The sequence below is a fragment of the Sus scrofa genome, chromosome 13, assembly GCF_000003025.6.
Source record: "Sus scrofa isolate TJ Tabasco breed Duroc chromosome 13, Sscrofa11.1, whole genome shotgun sequence".
Lineage (NCBI taxonomy): Eukaryota > Metazoa > Chordata > Mammalia > Artiodactyla > Suidae > Sus > Sus scrofa.
The window spans coordinates 120,719,433-120,741,248 of NC_010455.5; the positions used below are offsets into that span (position 1 = coordinate 120,719,433).

At 41.8% G+C, this 21,816-nt stretch overlaps 1 protein-coding gene across 21 annotated transcripts in view; it reads left to right on the plus strand.

Moving 5' to 3' along the window:
* The window catches only part of ATP11B (ATPase phospholipid transporting 11B (putative)), a 146,275-nt gene continuing 132,659 nt past the window's right edge, over window positions 8,201-21,816 (plus strand). For 12 of the 21 annotated variants that reach the window (XR_002337765.1, XM_021069872.1, XM_021069865.1 and 9 more), the window contains exon 1: window positions 8,230-8,542. Coding sequence is in view for 7 of the 21 variants with exons in the window: in XM_021069878.1 (XP_020925537.1) it covers window positions 8,516-8,542 (27 nt within the window). In the remaining 14 variants the exon portion in view is untranslated. Of the gene's footprint in view, window positions 8,543-21,816 lie in introns of all 21 variants that reach the window. The other 9 variants (XM_021069876.1, XM_021069867.1, XM_021069875.1 and 6 more) reach the window with 5 other exon arrangements.

A 21,816-nucleotide genomic window follows, 5' to 3' on the forward strand; every position in this document is an offset into this window, starting at 1 on the left:
CCACACCTGCAGCACATGGAGGTTCCCAGGCTAGGGGTCTAATTGGAGCTGTAGCCGCCGGCCTACACCACAGCCACAGCAACGCGGGATCCAAGCCTCGTCTGCAACCTACACCACAGCTCAGGGCAACACCAGATCCTTAACCCACTGAGCTAGGCCAGCGATCGAACCCGAAACCTCATGGTTCCTAGTCGGATTCATTTCTGTTGCACCATGACGGGAACTCCAAGATTGTGTCCCTGTTAATAACTTAGTTCTAAAACAGCACCCGGGCCTTAAACTATGAACTCCTTGAGTACAAGGTCTGTGGGAATGTAAGCCCAGGCACCGAGCACAATGTCTAGCATTTGCTTAATGCCCAAAAAACATTTTTATAACTGGACAAAAAAAATGACGGTGGATGGAGTTCCAGTCATGGTGTAGCAGAAAGGAATCTGACTAGGAATCATGAGGTTGCACGTTCGATCCCTGGCCTTGCTCAGTGGGTTAAGGATCTGGCGTTGCCGTGAGCTGTGGTATAGGTCGCAGGCATGGCTCGGATCCCGTGTTGCTGTGGCTGTGGTGTAGGCCGGCGGCTACAGCTCTGATTAGACCCCTAGCCTGGGAACCTCCATGTGCCTTGGGTGCAGCCCTAAAAAGACAAAAAAAAAAAAAAAAAAAAAAAAAAAAAGACAAAAAATGAGGGTGGGGGGAAAGAGCTAGAATGTAGCATCTGGACCAGAATAGGAAAGCCCTTAATAAGACTTTATGGATGAGTCTTCTAAAACTATCAATAATATATTGACTGTACGGACAGATTTATGATATATTTGACTAGGAATTATCCAGAGGAAATGAATCTACCTCACCAGAACAGCAACATTAAATAGTCTGTAAAGTCTTTGAGTAAATCAGTACTATAGAAGAAAATACCTCTATTTTCTTACCAAGTAAATCTTTTTTATCCCCTTTTTACTCATAAAAGTCCAATTTACCACTCTAGAAGATTCTCTGATTTCTTCATTAGTCACTTAAAAGCTGTTTACATTTTATAGAATAGCTGGGCAAGCAAACAAATATTTGAGCTCTTGAACTTCACAAACTGAGACACTGCCCTACAGAAGAATACAGTGTCATAGGGAAGGAAGACAGACATTAAACAGATACAGGAAACAATTACATGACTACCAGTGTGCAGAGTACCTGGAGAGGTATGGGGCACCAGGAATGCTTAATGGAGAGAGTGTAGAACTACCTGAACAGCTGACTTGGCACTTGCTTGGGGCTCCTGCCGAAGCTCAAGAAAAAAGAGAGAGACCAGGGCAGCATGTGGGTGAGAGAGACAGGGAGATAACTGGAATCAGAAGAAAATCTAGAGGAGTTCCTGTTGTGGCTCAGTGGGTTAATGATCTTGCATTGCTGCAGCTGCAGTGTGGGTCACAGCTGTGGCTCGGATTTGATCCCTGGCCTAGGAACTTTCATATGCCTTGAGTGTGGGCAAAGAGAGAGAGAATCTAAAAAGTTCTTTGGGATATGTACATATTTTGTTGTATGTCATTTCAAAAAAAAGATTAATGTTTCACTCTTTTTTGTGTGTGTTTGAATTTATACTTAGGTGGGAAGGAGCAGCCACTAGGATCTTTTAAGTACTTTGGGTTTATAAATGTCTTAACCCAACTTTGAAAGGGGAGCTGACCTTTTCTGAAGGGTAACTTTTAAGCCAAGACTTAAATGATGAAGAAGAATTCGTCAAGTAAGAAGATAGAGGATATCAGAAGAGATTTCCAAACAGAGGTACATGCAGAAGTGTGAAATGACTCAAAAGACCCAATGAGACCACAGCCCCATTCATCACTCTCCTCTCCTCTGTAGAAAGTCATTTCCAAAGGCTGACTCATCCAGATCATGTCACACATACACAACAAATGGCCATCTTCCTAGGAGAGCCAAGTCGGGATATTAACCACAGGCTGGTGGGTAATCACAGTAACAGATACAGTTTCAGTTTGGCACAGTTTTATTTACGTAACACAAAAATTTCTGAACACATACTATGTGCCAGTCTCTAGGTTACCTAAGGACCTCCTTCTCAGGGTTCTTGTAGGTCCACTGCCAGGTCTCAAGCTCTCTCCAGTTGAGATCTTCCTCTCACCTGGCTCCCTAACAAGTCCGGTTTCTCCTGGCTGCCTTCTGTTTCTGCCTTCACATCCTATCTCCCCTAACCCAACCACTGACCTCGGTCCATCCCAGAGCCCTTCTTCTCAGCCTCCCTGAGCACAAAGGCAGCAAAAGGCTTTATACTTGTTATCCAGGATTCTGCCCCACTCCTCCCTCACCTGTTCTTTGACAACAAATATGCTCTTGCTGTTATTACTGTGAATCTCCCACACCCTTCCTTAGTGGTAAGCAATTACTAAAAACCCCTTGAACAAGTAGCTACTTTCTTCCTGTTTCCCATACAGAAGTCTCTTTGAATTAGTATTTCTCAATACACAACTTAACCCATTCTACTTCTTGCAACCTTCACGAACACAGTTCTTGATTTCTCTTTGACTCAGCATATTTTCTTCTTGCTCACATTTTTTTCCCCTTTCACATACTGCCTAACCTGACTTCAGCCTTTACTCATTGTTTTGTTTCTTTCCAGTTAATTTCTTACTTATACAAATTAACATCTACACTCATTGTAAAGTAGTGAAAATGCAATATGTAACTGTGGTGGAGATAAAGGAAGTCACATATTTTTTAGATTATTTGGGGCTCATTGTTATCTCATCTTAAAACTAATCTTTATGACTTATAATAGTGAATGATTGTCTTATAGTTTCCTTTATTCCTTCTATTCAGAAAAGATTGAAATGGCTTAACAAAATACACAAGGTATAATAAAGTATAAAGGAGGTGAAGTAACCCAGTCAAAGGGAAATTAAGAGTAGACAAAATAAGAAGTCAGGGTAAAAGTAATTCACAAAATGTACACTGTAGAGTCTGGGCACTTACCATATATAAGCAATTTTTAAAGTACCAACACAATGATAGCAGGAAGCACATTCAATTACATAATTCAAAATGCTCAGATAGTTCCCTGTGGCACAGCAGGTTAAGGATCTGGTGTTGCCACTGCAGTGGCTCGGGTCGCTGCTGTGGCACAGGTTGGTCCCTGGCCCGGGAACTTCCACATGCCACAGGTAGGGCCAAAAAAATGTTCAGAAGGTTATAAAACAAAGTGAGTTGCTCAAGAGAAGCAGACTCATTTGTGGTAATGAATTTCTGCAGGCTTTCATCAGAAGAACATAGTGTGATGAGTAAGCAGTGTTCTCAGCTGCACTTCCACAGCCAAAGCTGTCCTGGGGTTCTGAGCCTGCTACTCTCACATCTCTAGATTTAGGCTGCTCGCATGAGCCTAAGCTACAGTTCAATGAAAGTAACCACAGCAGGAGCCAAAACAAAACTATCTAAAGACAGATTTCAGATCATTTTTCTTTCTTCCTTCCTTTCTTTCTTTCTTTCTTTCTTTCTTTCTTTCTTTCTTTCTTTCTTTCTTTCTTTCTTTCTTTTTTCTTTTTGCCTTTTTTAGGGCTGCTTCCCATGGCATATGGAGGTTCCCAGGCTAGGGATCTAATCGGAGCTGTAGTCACCAGCCTATACCACAGCCACAGCATTGCAGGATCCAAACCACGTCTTGAACCTACACCACAGCTCATGACAATACCGGATCCTTAACCCACTGAGCGAGGCCAGGGATCAAATCCACAACCTCATAGTTCCTAGTCGGATTCGTTAACCTCTGAGCTACGATGGGAACTCCAAGATCATTTTTCTTTAATCAAAAGATAAAATTTATATCACTGAAAGAGAATGCATAGTTCTCAGGAAACTTCCATTAACTTTACTTCTCCCAGTTAAGCATTTCTGATAATATCACAAAGCAGACAGGTGTGCTGGCAATTTAGGCATATTCATTTCCATTAGTATTCGGCAGAATTGGGGATAGGGTTAGCATGGTTTTATAAATTTAAGGAAACAGAGGGGAACTGAGGAAATATTTGTTAGCTAAGCCAAAGTCCTCCTCAGAAAAGAATTTTGGATCTATTCTAATACAGATAAAAGGGCAAATGCCAAGATTTTTCCATTGAACACGACTGTGATGGTTTGGCCTTGAAAATCTATGAAGCAGCTGTTAACACCTCCCTGTGCAATCTTTTTTTTTTTCCATTTTTTAAATTGTGGTAAAATACACATACAAAATTTATCATCGTAACCATTTTTAAGCGTACAGTTCAGAACATATTTATGCTTTACATACTTGGACTTTTCAAGAAAGAGATCATTTTTATGGGCCCTAACTCTCACCGTGCCTTTAAGTTTCAGTTCTGTATAGGCATAAATAGCCAGAAATTGAAACTGGGTTCATATAACTTAGTCCATAACTGACATCTGTTTGAGAAATTTTTGTTTTTGTTTTTTGGTTTTTTTAGGGCCCTGCCCATGGCATATGGAAGTTCCCAGGCTAGGGGATAGGGTCAAATTGGAGCTGTAGCTGCTGGCCTATGCCACAGCCACAGCAACTTGGGATCTGAGCATCATCTGTGACCTACACCACAGCTCATGGCAGTGCTGGATCCTTAACCTACTGAGCAAGGCCAGGGATTAAACCTGGGTCCTCATGGATACTAGTAGGGTTGGTTACCACTAAGCCACAATGGGAACTCCTATTTGAGAAATTTTTAAGAAAAGTTGCAAATATGTAATGTGATATTGTTCCCAGTGAATTTCTGTACAAGATGATAAAATATGCAGTCCTGGTCAATACCGGAAAAGTCTGTTTTCTTTGCCTACTGGTCTGGAAATTCTGGAATGATAGTTAACCAGAAGGATACTACTTTTATTTTTGGCCTTGCCCACAGCATGTAGAGGTTCCTGGACCAGGGATCAAACTCATGCCACAGCAGCAATCCTGCAACTGTAGTGACAATGCTGGACCCTTGACCACCACAAGGGAACTCCAGAAGAAAATTGCCTTTTCCCCTCCCCCCTTTTTCAGCCCCAACCACAGCATATGGAAGTTCCCAGGCCAGGGACCTATGCCACAGCTGCAGCAACATGGGATTCTTAACCACTGCATGGAGCCGGGATCCAACAGAAATACCACAGAGACAAAGCAGATCATTAACCCACTGCACTACAGCGGGAACTCTGGAAACTACTTTTTGAGCATAATGATTTATAATCTACTAGATTTATTATTTTGAGAAAGTAGAAAGCTACCCTTAAAAAAATGAGAGCAGGAGTTCCTGCTGTGGTACAGTGGGTTAAGAGTCTGACTGCAGTGTCTCAGGTCACTGGGGAGGCTGGGTTTAATCCCCAGCCCTGCACAGTGGGTTAAAGGATCTGGAGTTCCTACAGCTGTGGCTCAGATTCAATTTCTGGTCCGGCAACTTCCATATGCCACAGGTGAGGCCATAGAAATAGATTTTAAAAATAAATGAATAATTAAAATGAGAGCAGATTCCAGGGCCCATCTGATGCCTCCATCAATGTAAAAATAAGGCAACAGGTTGGCAAGGCTCACCGTCCTCAAATCAGACTGAACGTTTCTGAAAGGCACACAACAAACTGTCCTGAGTCTAAAGGATGGTAGATCTTAATGCATAGCTTAGGATCTACTGAAATCATTCAGTATACCTTGTTTTATATCACTTTGATATTCCTGAACTACATAAAACAAGAGCTAGAATTTTGAACTTCACAAGCACATAGTCTATGCTTTCTACTGATGGTCCAAGATGTTTTTTTTCTCTCTTTTTTTTTTTCCTGTCTTTTTGCCATTTCTTGGGCCACTCCCGCGGCATATGGAGGTTCCCAGGCTAGGGGTCGAATCAGAGCTGTAGCTGCCAGCCCACGCCAGAGCCACAGCAACGCAGGATCCAAGCCGCGTCCTTGACCCACACCACAGCTCAGGGCAACGCCGGATCCCCAACCCACTGAGCAAGGCCAGGGATCGAACCCGAAACCTCATGGTTCCTAGTCGGATTCGTTAACCACTGCACCACGATGGGAACTCCAGTATAGTTCTTAATTTCAAACTACCTTGGACTGTTACTTAACTTGCAGATTCCTCTCTGCAACTTCTCTTTCTAACTAGATTATAAACTCTCCCTAGAGAGAAGGGGCTCATCTTAAAAGCTGCATTTGTGGAGTTCCCCTTGTGGCGCAGTGGTTAACAAATCTGACTAGGAACTATGAGGTTATGGATTTGATCCCTGGCCTCCCTCAGTAGGTTAAGGATCTGGCGTTGCTGTGAGCTGTGGTGTAGGCTGGCAGCAACAACTCCAATTAGACCCCTAGCCTGGGAACCTCCATGTGCCGTGGGTGTGCCCCTGGAAAGACAGAAAAACAAAAAAAATTCAAAGGACTGATGGAATTAGACCATGCAAGACCTTATTGCAAGACCTTATTACAGGACCTTGAACACATAAATGATCCATGAATGGTAGTAATGTTTTATCACTATTACAGAAAAGTAAATGTATCTCAGATTTCTTTTTAGGGTTATAAAGCAAGTTTCAGTCATAAGAACAAAAACAAGATTACTTTTTATCTAGCTAAATTTGGTAAGTTGGGTTACTTATAATGTAAAATTCTTTTTTTTGTTTCTTTTTTTTTTTCTGCCATTTCTTGGGCCCCTCTGCGGCATATGGAGGTTCCCAGGCTAGGGGTCTAATCGGAGCTGTAGCTGCCAGCCTATGCCAGAGCCACAGCAACTCGGGATCCGAGCCGCGTCTGCAACCTACACCACAGCTCACGGCAACGCCGGATCGTTAACCCACTGAGCAAGGGCAGGGACCGAACCCACAACCTCATGGTTCCCAGTCGGATTCGTTAACCACTGCGCCACGACGGGAACTCCATAATGTAAAATTCTAATTCTGATTTTACAGATCATAAATACCCTTAAGGAAAGGCTCTATTTGTGGTGCTAGATAATCATTATATAATAAAGAATGTCTACTGAAACCAAAAGACTTGCCCAGCTCTGCTAATCTTTAGATTTCTGTTTTTGCTTAATGCAATTAAAAAAAACAAAAACAAAAACAAAACTCTCATGTGTTGAATGGTGAAGTGTGGTTTTTTTGTTTCTGTTTTTGTTTTTGTTTGTCTTTTTAGGGCTGCACCCGAAGCAAATGGAGATTCCCAGGCTAGGGGTCCAAACGAAGCTACAGCTGCCAGCCTACACCACAGCCACAGCAACTCCAGGATCTGAGCCACCTCTGGGACCTATACCACAGCTCAGGGCAGCCGGATCCTTAACCACTGAGCAATGCCGGGAATCGAACCTGCGGTCTCAGGTATGCTAGTCAGCTTTGTTTCAGCTGAGCTGTGATGGGAACTCCCCCAAAGTGTGTTTTAATTCAGCAAAATGCTGCACACACTAGGCATACAGTAACACTCAAGTTGTATAGGAGCCTGCTTTTGAACAAAGCCAGACCTGGAGCTTCATTTCAACCTTCTAGGTCAAGGCCTTGCTCCAGCTGCTTCCTACTGCTATTTAGCCACACCCTTATCTTACCTAGGTCTTGCTACTTATGGGGTGTTTTTGATTGCAGGAGTTTGGCAATTAACAGTAAACAACTACCTTCCCTCAGAAAGTATTTTTCTCCCTAATCTATTCAATTTGGCACTTGCAAGACAGAATATCTCGTCCATTGTCTGGGAAACACTGGTCCTACACTGGGCCAGGCACAAAGAAGTTGCATCTCCTTTCAAAATCACTTAAAGGTGATCACTGTTCCTCTAGCCCCAGTTCAGTCGTTTGCTAAAAAGAGCTGCATAGAGGCAAAGACTTTGGTAATTTAACTGAACCGCAACTGAAGACCTCCGGGGATTAACTTTCAGTCGCTACACTCCAGATTGCGCGTATGCGCATTGGGCGACTGGGGGAAGCAAAGAAGGCAGAAACAGACCTGCAACAGGAGGTAGAAACGTAGCAGTCAGCCAGAACCGCCCGTTTGGTAGACTGACACTCAGATGCGACTTAATCCTACCCTTGAAATAAGGGGGTGGGGGGCAGAGCTCCAACTCCGCTTCGGAACCCCGCCCTCTCCGCCAGCCCCGCCCATGCAGCCGAGCCCCGCTCCCTGACGGCTGCGAGGCGCGCCGGGCCCCTCGGTTCGCGCAATCCCTTTCGTCACATCCGGGGCGGGCCGGGGCGCCGGGGGCGGGCCCGGGTGGGGCCCGGGGCCGGGGGTGGGGTTGTGGCGGTGCTTCGGGTGACAACGGTCAATAATGAAGGTGGCTGCGGCTCGGCAGCAGGCTCGGCTGCGCCGGGTGGGGGCGGCGCCGGGGCCGCGCCTGTAGGACCTCGGGGCCGGCACGGCAAGATGCGGCCCCGGCGCGGGGAGTGAGGTGGTGGCGGCGGCGTCGAGCGGAACTTCAGCCAGAGGGGCTCTACTACTTCCCCCTCTGGCTCGTCGGCCTCCACTTGCAGCACCTCGGACCCCCAGTCCCGCGGGACCGGGAAGGCGACGGCGGGGGCATGTGGCGCTGGATTCGACAGCAGTTGGTAGGTGCCTCTGTCCCTCAGCTCCCGGACGCTCGATCCTGCTCGGCCTCTCGGGCCCGGGTGGCGGGGACGGGCCGGCGGCGCGGGCTCCCGGCTAGGCCGCGGCGGAGGCGGGCGCGGGTCCCGGAGCCGGCGAAGCCGCGCGCAGCCCCGGCACGCGTCTTGCCTCCGAGCCCGGGCTGCCGAGGCTGAGGCGGGAGGCGGCTGCTTGCTGCCCGCACTTCTCGGTTACTACCTCCTCCTCGCCTTTTATGGGCGGCTGCGGCCAGAAGCGGGGCCGGGGGTGGTCGGCGACCTCCTGAGGAACTAGGGCGAGGGAACGGAAAGAGAGTAGGTCTTGGGGAGAGAAAAGAGGTTTGTGTTTCCTGCCTCTAGCAATTTGGGACGCGTTTGAGTGGAGGGGAAGGACTTGTCTTCAGCCCCTTCTCACTGTTTTCAAGGTTGCCTAAAGGAGGGTAGCTTATCTAGTCTAACCACTCTCAACGAAAATGTTACCCAACGTCTGGGTGAGGGAAAGAAAGAATTTTCCAACACCCTGTCTAGTTTAGAAGATAAGTACGGTAGTTATGAAGGACTGTTTTCCTTTATACCTTGTCCTCACCCAACCCCAAGTGAAACTTGGAAGGCAAACCTTACTTTTTTCCGTTCTCCTCCAGGCGGTTTGGAGAAGACCGGTTGGGAACCAGTGCTTAACTTTTCAGTTTTATGGAACATTTGTAGAAAAATAGACTCTTAGAAAAGGGTGATTTAAGGCATATAAAAAGTGCCACCTTTCTCAGAATTAATTCACAGAGAAAAATTTCTTGCCTCCTGGCAACTACAGCCCTCAAAATACAGCAGTAAGGCATCAGTGACAATTAGGACAGAAATTGCTCCTGGCTGAAGAAGCCTAGCCTTGTCTCCATGTTGAGGTCTGTTACTGGTTGATGCTTAATTTCTAAATCGCATTAGTAATTAAATGCTTCTACGATCGGTGTTCTCATTTACTAATTCAAAAGGCAGTGAGGCAAAAATGATTTTCATGGGACTGTAAAGATTTTGTGGGACTAAAGCATTGATACCTCTATTTGCCTGCTCCAGAACATTTTTACGTTTAGACTAATGTATGCGGTTTCAGAGCCAGCCTTGTGTTAATTCATTTTGCTGTGGGAATCATTCTCCAAAAAAATCTTATAAATAAAACTACTGTTGCCTGCCACTCCCTCAGACAAATGCTAGCTCTCTATTTTTAGGTAATTGTGAATTCAGATATATGCCTTATTAGGAAACCAAGCTAATGATGCCATTATAATACCATATTGTTGTAATACTTCAGCTTCTTTGCAGTAAGCCACAGCTGGGTAACTTGACTCTCAGATGTTAATTATTATGGGTCTGATCTCATGCTTTTGGTTTTCCCATCTTCATGTGTGGAAGGCTTGTTTGATATTTTTGCGTGCTAGGAAGATCTTTTTTTTTTTTTTTTTTTTTTTGTCTTTTTGCTATTTCTTGGGCCGCTCCCGTTTTTGTTTGTTTGTTTGTTTTGTTTTTGTTTTGTTTTGTCTTTTTGCTATTTCTTGGGCCGCTCCCACGGCATATGGAGGTTCCCAGGCTAGGGGTCTAAACCGGCCTACGCCAGAGCCACAGCAACGCGGGATCCGAGCCGCGTCTGCAACCTACACCACAGCTCACGGCAACGCCAGATCGTTAACCCACTGAGCAAGGGCAGGGATCGAACCCGCAACCTCATGGTTCCTAGTCGGATTCGTTAACCACTGTGCCACGACGGGAACTCAGGAAGATCATTTTTAAAGTGAGTCTCAAAGTTTGGTTTTTTTTTTTCCTAGTAGATTAAGACTACAGTTCTCAGTGTTAGATATTTTTGTTAGCCTGAATAAAATTCTGGTTGTATAACCAGTCTCATCTTCAGCGTAGGCAGTGTGGTAATGTTTTTAAAATGGCTTCAACTGAGCACAGCTGAAAGGAAGGGAAGGAAGTTGTGTGGTTAATTTACAAGACTACTGCCTTATGGAGTGGTTAACAAGTTGAACAAGTTGCTTTGCATAAAGAATGCCATCTCTGACATTAGTTGCTCACCTCACTGGTTTTACTTTTAAGTTATCAGATCTTCCAAGTAAGTAATCAGACCTGTGCCCATGTAGGACTTTGTCTCTCTGATTAAGTTTGTGCAGTCACTTAAGTCATACACTAAGGATAGTGGATACACAGTTTTATTATTCCAGTTATAAACAGCCATTCTAGTTACTATACCAGGAGTTAATTCAATTCAAAGTCTAGTTTAAATCATATTTTCATTTGCTCAATGGATTGAGTCTTTTAGCAGTAGGATCACTTAAAAATTCATATAAATGGGACACATTTGGAGAAATTAATAAACAGATCACAAAGACAGGTTTTTTGGAGTTATATTTATAATATAAATACAAATATAACTCAGTATACAAATACACTATATTCATTATATGACTCGATTTTCAACAGCTTATGCTGTAAGAAGTTTATTGTCATTTTGTTACAGAAGCAACTCCTGTGTTCTAGTAATTTTTCTCTACAGAAATGCTTGACTCCTTATCTCCACAAAGTGATTTCACTTGTTGACACAATGAGAAAAACTAGGAGGTGTCAGAAGGTTGATGTTTTCTTTTGCAGAAGTAGACTGAAAAGATTGGACTGTCCTTTCCTTTTTCTTTTCCATTTTGCTCTTTTTGGTCTTAAAATGCTAGTTATTTTACACCAGGAAAATTTTCTTATGATGTCTTTCTGGTACAATTAGTTTTATTTATAGTGTATTCATTTCTAACATCACATTATGTGTGTTAACTCATTAGAGATGACAGCACCTTGATTATAATAGTGGAAATGCCATTAGCTACTCACTATATACTAATATTTAGGTATTTATGGTAGCCATTAACCATTTGGCTATTAAAATTCTAATTAAATTTAAAATCTGTGGCTATTAGCTACCATATTGAACAGTTCAGAGTAGTATATTCATCATGACATAAAATTCTGTTGTACAACATTGCTTTAAACTTAAATGAAAATCTTTATCATTTCACATTTTAGTTGACATGTAGTATTTCTTTACAGGGCAATATAATGCTATGTTTTTAAAGCAGTCACTGTCACGTGGCTCGGATCCCGCGTTGCTGTGGCTCTGTCTTTGCTGTGGCTCTGTCGTAGGCCAGCAGCTACAGCTCCAATTAGACCCCTACCCTGGGAACCTCCATATGTCACGGGAGCGGCCCCAGAAAAAGGCAAAAAGACTAAAATAAAATAAAAAATAAAGCACTCACTGTGTGCAGACATAATAAGATAAATACTGGAGACACTGATCCCTAGTAGGTCAGTGAGGGCCTTGTTCATCTCTGAATGTTACATAGTATTCACACAGCACTTGACAGAAGAATACAAACTTATGCTAAATAAATGAATAGTTGAGAAAATAAAGTATGAATCCATAATACTGCGTCTGTGTTCAGTGATAAAGTGACAGAATTCAAGATTGACCTGTCCTGAAGAAAGCTAGAAAAGTACTGTAAGTTTACAAAAATACAACTTCATGTTGTCATTCTAGGATACAGTTTCTTTTCTTTCTTTCTTTTTCTTTTCTTTTTTTTTTTAGGGCTGCACTACGGCATGTGGAGGTTCCCAGGCTAGGGTTGAATCTGACGCTGTGGCCACTGGCCTGTGCCACAGCCACGCCAGATCTTAGCCGCATCTGTGACCTACACCACAGCTCACGGCAATGCTGGATTCTTAACCCACTGAGCGAGGCCTGGGATCGAACCCACAACCTCATGGTTCCTAGTCGGATTCATTTCTGCTGCACCATTGCGGGAACTGCAGAAACTGTATAATAAAAGAATGTAAAGTATCTTAAATTTTTTATATTAGTTACGTGTCATAATATTTTGGATTTATTTGGTAAAGTAAAATACTGCCATTTTACCTGTTTATTTTTACCTTTTTTAAAAAATGCAGTTACTAGAAATTTTTTAAATGATTTTTGTTTTTTCCATTATAGTTGGTTTACAGTGTTCTGTCAATTTTTCTACTGTACAGCAAAGTGACCCTGTCGCACACACACAAACACATGTATATACACATTCTTTTTCTCACGTTATCCTTCATCATGCTCCATCACAAGTGGCTAGAGTTCCCAGTGCTATACAGCAGGATCTCATTGTTTACCCATTCCAGATGCAGCATTGTGCATCTGTTAACCCCAGATTCCCAGTCCATCCCACTCCTTCCCCTCCCCCTTGGCAACCACAAGTCTCTTCTCCAAGTCCATGAGTTTCTTTTCTGTGGAAAGGTTCATTTGTGCAGTGTATTAGATTCCAGATGTAAGTGATATCATATGGTATTTGTCATTCTCTTTCTGACTTAGTATGAGAGTCTCTAGTTCCATCCATGTTGCTGCAAATGGCATTGTTTTGTTCTTTTTGATGACTGAGTAGTATTCCATTTTGTATATACACTATGTGTTCTTAATCCATCCTTCTGTTGATGGACATTTAGGTTATTTCCATGCCTTGGCTATTGTTAATAGTGCTGCAGTGAACATATGGATGCATGTGTCTTTTTCAAGGAAAGTTTTGTCGGGATATATGCCCAAGAGTGGGATTGCTGGGTCATATGGTAGTTCTATATTTAGTTTTCTGAGGTACCTCCATACTGTTTTCCATAGTGGTTGTAACAATTTAGAAAATTTTAAATTACATATATGGCTTACATTTGTGGCTGATATTTCTACTGGTGCTGCTGTATAAGCATTAAAAGCCCATGGGGAGTTCCCCTGTGGCACAGTGAGTTAAGGATCCAGCATTGTCACTGCAGCAACTTGGGTTTAGACTAGACTGTAAATATCTTAGAGCAGGGGCCGTATTTTGTTCATCTGTATAGCCCCTGAACTCAAAAAAGCAGCTGGCCCGTTGTAGGTACTCACCCACCAAATGTTGGTTGACTAAATGAATGAGTATCCGATTTATTTCAGCATCAGTTTGGAAGTACCTGTGTTCTTTGCCCTTCTCTCAAGGAATGAATGGAGGAGTTGGAAAGGAAAGCACAGGCCTATGGTGGTATTATTTTGGTGTGGCTAAGTACCTTTTAACCTCAAAAATTAATGTTTAAGATCCTAGATCCTAGAATATTTGCTTCTTTTATCTCTGTTCAGACATATAATCTCAGGTACCCATTTTTTGATTGAGTTAGGTCAAACATTAGTGGAATTCCAGGTATCAAGCAGCACTGAAGTAGGGACCTTGCCCCAATCCCAATCCCCCAAAGAACCTTTTTTTTTTTAATAGCTTTTTTAGGGCCACATCCACAGCATATTGGAGTTCCCAGGCTAGAAGTTGAATTGGAGCTGTAGCTGCTGGACTGCAACACAGCCACAGCAACCCTGGATCCCAAATGCAACTGCGATCTATACCACAGCTCACAGCAATGCTAGATCCTTAACCCACTGAGCAAGACCAGGGATCAAATCTGCATCTGCATGAATACTAGGTGGGTTTCTTACCACTGAGCCACAACCACAAACCCCCAAAGAACCGTATTGATTGCCACTATCATTGTTAAATATCCCTTCTCTCCCTGCAGTCAGTTTTGAACATAGCAGCCAGAGTGATCTTATTAAAGCACAAGTTAGATCATGTAATTCCTCTGTTTAAAACCTCTGAGGGGAGTTCCCGTCATGGCGCAGTGGCTAACGAATCAGACTAGGAACTCTGAGGTTGCGGGTTCGGTCCCTGCCCTTGCTCAGTGGGTTAACGATCCGGTGTTGCCGTGAGCTGTGGTGTAGGTTGCTGACGCATCTCGGATCCCGTGTTGCTGTGGCTCTGGTGTAGGCCGGCGGCTACAGCTCCGATTCAACCCCTAGCGTGGAAACTCCATATGCTGCGGGAGCGGCCCAAAGAAATAGCAAAAAGACAAAAACAAAAACCTCTAAGGACTTGCCTTCTTGCTCAGAGTAAAAGCCAGAGTCTCTGCTGGATCTGTATCCATCCCCCTCCCCAAACCACTTCTCACCTCCCATCATTCTTCGCTCACTTTGCTTTATCCACACAGATCTTGATATTCATCATAGAGAAGTGCCACAAGCATACTTCAATCTTATGATTTTTGTCCTGGTTGTCACCTCTGCTGGAATGTTCTTCCCCCAGTTAGCTGCTGGCTCCTTCACTCCCTTCATGTCATTATTCAAATGTTACCTATCAGTGAGGCCTTTTTTGGTCATTCAGTATAAAATTTTAAACAGCCACCCCATACTTCCCTATCCCCTTCCCACTTTTTAAATTTCTCTTAGCACTTAGCACTGTTAAACATATTCTGTATTTTACCTGTCTCACTTATGTCATGAAGGCAAGGATTTTTGTTTGTTTTGTTTTAGTTCTCCATATAACAAAAGCTGTTTCTCAACTCTATCTACTTTTAGGTAACACTATTTCTTTCACATTTATTTACTTATTCACTCAAACATTTTCTGAACTAGTACTCTGTGATAGCTTATTGCTATGCTCTGAAACTACCAAAATGAAACAGTTCCTGCCCTAGACATTCTTCTAGTACTAATGCATATTTGAACTGTTGTCAATTTTTTTCCCTATTAAAAAAAAAAAAAGGTTGTAGAGACCATTCTTGTTTGTTTATTTATTTATTCATTTGTTTAGTTTTGCTTTTTAGGGCAGCACCTGTGGCATATGGAGGTTCCCAGGTTAGGGGTCTAGTTGGAGCCACAGCTCACCGCAACACTGGATCCTTAACCCACTGAGCAAGGTCAGGGATCGAACCCACAACTTCATGGTTCCTAGTTGGATTTGTTTCTGCTGAGCCACGACAGGAACTCCCCTATGTTTTTTTGTTTGCTTTTTAGGGCCACACTCGCGGCATATGGAGATTCCCAGGCTAGGGTCCAGTCGGAGCTACAGCTGCCAGCCTACGCCACAGCCGCAGCAACTCCAGATCCAAGCCAAGTCTATGACCTACACCACAGCTCATAGCAAGGCCGGATCCTTAAGCCACTGATCAGGCCAGGAATCGAACGCACAACCTCATGGTTCCTAGTAAGATTCATTTCCGCTGAGCCACAACGGGAACTCCTCCTATGTTTTTGTTTTTGGTTTTTGGCTTTTTGAGGGCCGCACTCTCGGCATGTGGAGGTTCCCAGGCTAGGGGTCAGATCGGAGCTGTAGCTACCAGCCTACGCCATAGCCACAGCAACACCAGATCCGAGCCGTGTTTGCGACCTACACCACAGCTCACGGCAACGCTGGGTCCTTGACCTACTGAGACAGGCCAGGGATCAAACCCGAAACCTCATGGTTCCTATTCGGATTCCTTTCCCCTGCAACATGATGGGAACTCCCCCCTTTTTTTTTTGATTGGAATATCTAGAAGTGAAATTGTTGGGTTATGGAGTGTGCACATTATAGCTATTGCTAGATATTGCCAAGTCAACACTTTGTACTGTCAGACTTGAAAAACTTAGCAGGAGTTCCCATGGTGACTCAGCCAAAACGAACTGACTGGGATTGGGTTCAGTCCCTGGCCTCAATCAGTGAGTTAAGGATCCAGCGTTGCTGTGAGCTGTGGTGTAAGTCACAGGCCTGACTTGGATCCTGCATTGCTGTGGCTGTGGCATAGGCTGGCAGCTCCATTCCACCACCGATAGCCTGGGAACTTGCATGTGCTGCACCTGCGGCCCAAAAAAAGAAAAAATTTACCAATCTGATGAGTGTGACAGGTAGCTCATTTTGCCCTAATTGTATTTTCCTGATTGCTAGAGAGATTCAGATGTCCTGTATTTCATTCATATGACTAGATTATCCATTTTTTCTATTGAGTGGTTTGTTTTTTCCTTGTTAGTTTCTTCTGTGGTATGAATGCCCATTCTTTGTTGTATATATTGTAAATATCTTCTTCTAGTCTTTCGCTTGTATTTAACTTTGTTGATGGTGTCTTTTTCAATATTTTAAATTTATTTTTAGGTGAATTTTATCAGGTGAATGATTTCTGCTTTTTATTGTTTAGGAATTCATTTTGTATACTAAGGTCATAAAACTATTTTTGTAGCATTTCCTTCAAGTTGTCTTAAAATTTAGTTTTACAACATTTGGGTCTTTAACATACCTGGAATTTATTTTTGTATATGGATAAAGTAGGGAAATTAGAAAAGGCAAAAAATAAATAAATTTAGGAGTTCCCATCATGGCTCAGTGGTTAACGAATCCAACTAGGAACCATGAGGTTATGGATTCGATCCCTGGCCTTGCTCAGTGGGTTAAGGATCCCACGTTGCTGTGGCTCTGGCATAGGCCAGCAGCTACAGCTCCGATTAGAGCCCTAGCCTGGGAACCTCCATATGCCACAGGAGTAGCCTTAGAAAAGGCCAAAAAAAAAAAAAGATAAAGTAGAGAATTTGTTTTCTCCCGTATGGGAAGTTATTTGTCCCAGTTCCCTTACTGAATGAGCCCTCACTCCCCCACCAACCTGTGTTTGCCTTCTCTGTCACATACCAGGGTTCTCTTTCATAATGTATTCTCTTTTTAGATTTTCTATTCTGTTTTATACATCTGTTGATCTGTTGGTGCACCAAAAATGCACTATCATAATGACAGTAGCTTATGGTAAGTCTTGATAGTTATCTGGCCAGGCAGAACCCTAATCCCTTTTTTTTTCTCTAGAAATGCTTTGGATCTTTACTCTTCCGTATGCTCTTATTTATAATCAGTTTGTTTAGTTCTGTGGAAAATCTTTGATTTTGATTGGCTTTGCATTAAATTTGTTAAGTTTCAATTCATGTTTTTCCCTTTGATCATATAGAAACTATGGATTGTATTTTTATCCTTTTTTTTTTTTTTTTAGCTATGCCTATATATTGAGCATCCCTATCAACCTACACATTGTGTGTGTGTGTGTGTATATATATACATATATATATATATATATATATATATTTTTTTTTTTTTTGCTTTTTAGGGCTGCACCTGCAGCATATGGAAGTTCCCAGGCCAAGGGTCGAATCACAGCTGCAGCTGCCAGCCTATGCCACAGCTACAGCAATGCAGGATCCAAGACTTACCTGCAGCCTATACCACAGCTCATGGCAGCACTGGACCCTTAACCCACTAAGTGAGGCCAGGGATCAAACCTACATCCTCATGGATACTAGTTGGGTTTGTTACTGCTGAGCCTCATTGGGAACTCTAAGGGACTGAGAAGATTTTTACTTTAGTATTCCCTCTCACTTTCCACATTACTATTACACAATAGTTTAGCTCTTTTTTTTTCCTTTACCAGCTTTATTGAGAAATAACTCACATACCATTCAGTTTGTTCTTTAAAGTATACAGTTCAGTTCTTCATTATATGCTTTGAGTTCTGCACTCATGACCACACTCTTAATTTTCAAACTTTTTTTTTTGGCCACACCTGAAGCATGTGGAACTTCCCTGGCCAGGAATCAAAACTGTGCCACAGCAGCAACCCAAGGTGCTGCAGCAACAGCTCCAGATCTTTAACCCAGTATGCCACAAAGGAATTCCAAATTTTAGAGCATTTTTATACCCCCTAAAAAAGACTCCCTGCGCATTAAAGGAGACTTGCTACCCATTAACTTTCATTCTCCATTCCCCCAAGCCACTAGCCCCTATCAATCATTAATCTGCTTTCTGTCTGTGTAGATTTGCCTCCTCTAGACATTTCGTATAAATGGCATCATACAATATGAGGTATTTTGTGACTGTCTTCTTTTCATCTACGATAATGTTTCAAGGTTCATCTGTGTTGTAACGTGTCAGTGCTTTATTTCTTTTTATTGACAAAGATATTCTCTTGTATAGATATACCACATTTTGTTCATTCATTCATCAATTATGGGCATTTCATTTGTTTCCACTGTTTGGCTATTAGAAATAATACTGCTTTCACCATTTATGTGTAGGTTTTTGTGGATGTATGTTTTTGTTTCTCTTTTGTAAATATCTAAGTAGCAGAATCACTGGGTCATATGATAACTATTTTTAATTTTGTGAGGAATTGCCAGACTATTTTCTAAAATGACTATACCATTTTACATTCCCACCAGCAATGTATGAGGGTTCAAGTGTCTTTATATCTTTGCCAACACTTATTTTTGTCTTTTTTTTTTTTTTTTCTATTTAAAGCCATACCTCTGGCATGTGGAAGTTCCCAGTCTAGGGGTCAAATGGGAGCTGAATCTGAGGCCTTCGCCACAGCCATGCAGATCCGAGCCTCATCTGTAGCCTGCGCTGCATCTTGTGGCAATGCTAGATCCTTAACCCACTGCATGGGGCTAGAGTTGAAACCGTCATTATCATGGAGACTACATCAGGTTCTTAACCCACTGATCAACAATGGGAACTCCTATTTTTATCTTTCTGATTCTAGCCATGTCATGGTAAATGGTAACTTGTGCTTTTGATTTCTATTTCCCGAATGACTAATGTTTTCAAACATCTTTTCATGTCCCTATTAGCCAAGTTTTGGGGGGTGAGGGTTGTATTTTGTGGGAGGTTTTTTTGGTTTGTTTTGGGGGGGTTTTGGTGAAATGCTTACATCTTTCTGTCCATTTTTAAGTTGTCCTTTTTTTGTCATAAGAGTTCTTTATATGTTCTGGATACAAGACCCTTATCAGATGTGTGAGTTGCAGATATTTTCTTCTATAATGTGTGTTGTAGTTCTACTTCTTTTTAAACACAAAACATTTTTGAATTTTTAAAATGTTAATCCTTTTGATTTACTACAAGGATTTAGTGATTTCTCTTAGGCATTGTTTCTTGAATACCACCTTTTTTCCTCTGTATTTGCCTTTATTCTTGCTGAAATACATCTTTTAGTTATTTTTAAGCAAGGCTTTATGTGTGGTAAACTTTCTTCATTTTTATATCTTAAAATGTCTATTTCATAGTTAATATTGAATATTAAATTAGGTAAATTCAGAATTCTAGATTAGCAGTTACATTCACTCATCATTGAAGATACTAATTCTATTGCTTTTGGACATTTGCTGGTTTAAAATATGCTTTTAATCTAGTTATCATTTCTTTGCTAATAATCTCTTTCACATTGTTTTTAAGATTATCTCTTTGTCCTGCATATTTTGCAGTTTTATTATGCAAACATAATAATATGAATACAGCATAATAAAACTGCAAAATATGCAGGACAAAGAGATTGCTGTACAATTGTGTGCTTTCAATCAGAAAACTCATTTCTACAGTTCAGAAAAATTTCCAGCCATTTTTTTCCTTAAAATACTGCTTCTCCACCTTTAATATTCTCAATCTGGAACTCTTGCTTGATATTAATCTATGCCCTAGGACTCTTAACTTTTTGTTCATATTTCTCATCTGTTTTCTCTCTGTGCTGCTCTCAGTGTGAATTTCTTAGTTCTAGCTTCTAGTCACATTCTTTCCCATGCATGTTCCATCTACAATTCATCCTTCCGAATTAATTTAAATGACTTTTTTTTCAGAATTTGTTATTGGACCTCTTTCATTGATGCATATCTGCCTGATTTGTAGTATTTTGTTGTTGTTTTAATATTATTCTCTTATCTTTTTGAAAGTTTTATACACGTTAAAAAGTACATAGCTTTTTTCACCCTTATTTGAGTTGAACCTAACTGGGACTCTGGTACAAAAGGGGGTTGAACTTCAGACTGCCTCTTTCCAGATTCAGAGTCCCAAAGGCTCATTACAGAAATGGTTATCTTATTTTAAGCCTAGCTAAGTCTTCTTAATTAAAAAAAATTTTTTTATCTGTCTTTGTTTTTGTGAAGAGTTAAAAGTATGTACTTTTCCAAGGTCACTAACTGATTAGTGCCAGAGGCAGAACTCAAACACTAGAGTGTTGCTCTAGGGAGTTTAACTGTGGAAGAGAATGAGAAGTAGCAGCAGTTTTCCCTTATTTATCTCTTTCCCAGTCTTGCCATTTAAAATCTACCCACGAGTGAGACAAAAAGAGAGGAGCAGTTAGGGAAAAGAAATTTGAAGGTACTCTGAGGTGGAAGTGACGGGTTTGTAGTAGAAAAGGAGAGAAGTGACCAAGAATTCCCATAGTTAGTCCCCTTTGGCCATTTTCGAATTGATGTGACATTTTTAGGTACCAGAAGAAGTTAGGCCTTTCTTGTACCTCAATTTGTATCTCCTCTAGAATATGTTATCTAATGTTACATGCAGCATATTTAAATTGATTTTGAATAGCATGATGCATTTTTTTTAACAATTTTCAAAGTTTTAAATTTCTTGTTTCCTCTTAAAGCTTAGGAATTGCAAAATTATTTTGAAGTTTGATAAGTTTGATGTTGCGATAGAAATTTGGAAATGCTAAGAAGAGATAAGATAGTTGTCCATTTTTATTAATAATTATTATTATATCTTACATCTATAATGAAATGCCATCCTTTTTTTCTTTTTTTCTTTTTTTTTTTTTGCTTTTTAGGGCTGCACCCATGGCATGTGGAAGTTCCCAGGCGAGGGGTTGAATCAGAGCTACAGCTGCCAGCCTATGCCACAGGCATGGCATCTCAGGATCCAAGCCACATCTGCGACCTACACCACAACTCACAGGAATGCCAGATCCCTGGTCCACCGAGCAAGGCCAGGGATTGAACCGGCATCCTCACAGATACTAGTCAGATTCGTTTCTGCTGAGCCATGACCAGAACTCCTTATATATTTTAAAATGAGGTTAACTCAGTCAGAAGAAGATATCTGATAATTTTCTGTAGGAAAAAAAGCAGATCATCTAATGACTTATTGTTATTCCAGTCAGGATTTTACTCATTTTACTTGATACTTGTTTCACTTTTCATGCTTATTAAAAGGCCCTATTTTTTAAAAATGAACTTTTATTCAATGCAGGGGCCCTGACTTCTCACTTTAGTATTTCCACAGTGCTAAGCATAATACCTAGCATGTAGTCAATGCTCGTAGTATTTATACATTTAATTTTTAGAAATTAAATTATGGAATAATTTGGGAGTTCCCGTCATGGCGCAGTGGTTAACGAATCTGACTAGGAACCATGAGGTTGCGGGTTCGATCCCTGGCCTTGCTCAGTGGGTTAAGGATTTGGTGTTGCCGTGAGCTGTGGTGTAGGTTACAGACTCGGCTCGGATTCCACGTTGCTATATGGCTCTGGCGTAGGCCGGCGGCTACAGCTCCGATAAGACCCCTAGCCTGGGAACCTCCATATGCCGCAGGAGCGGCCCAAGAAATGGCAAAAAAAAAAAAAAAAGA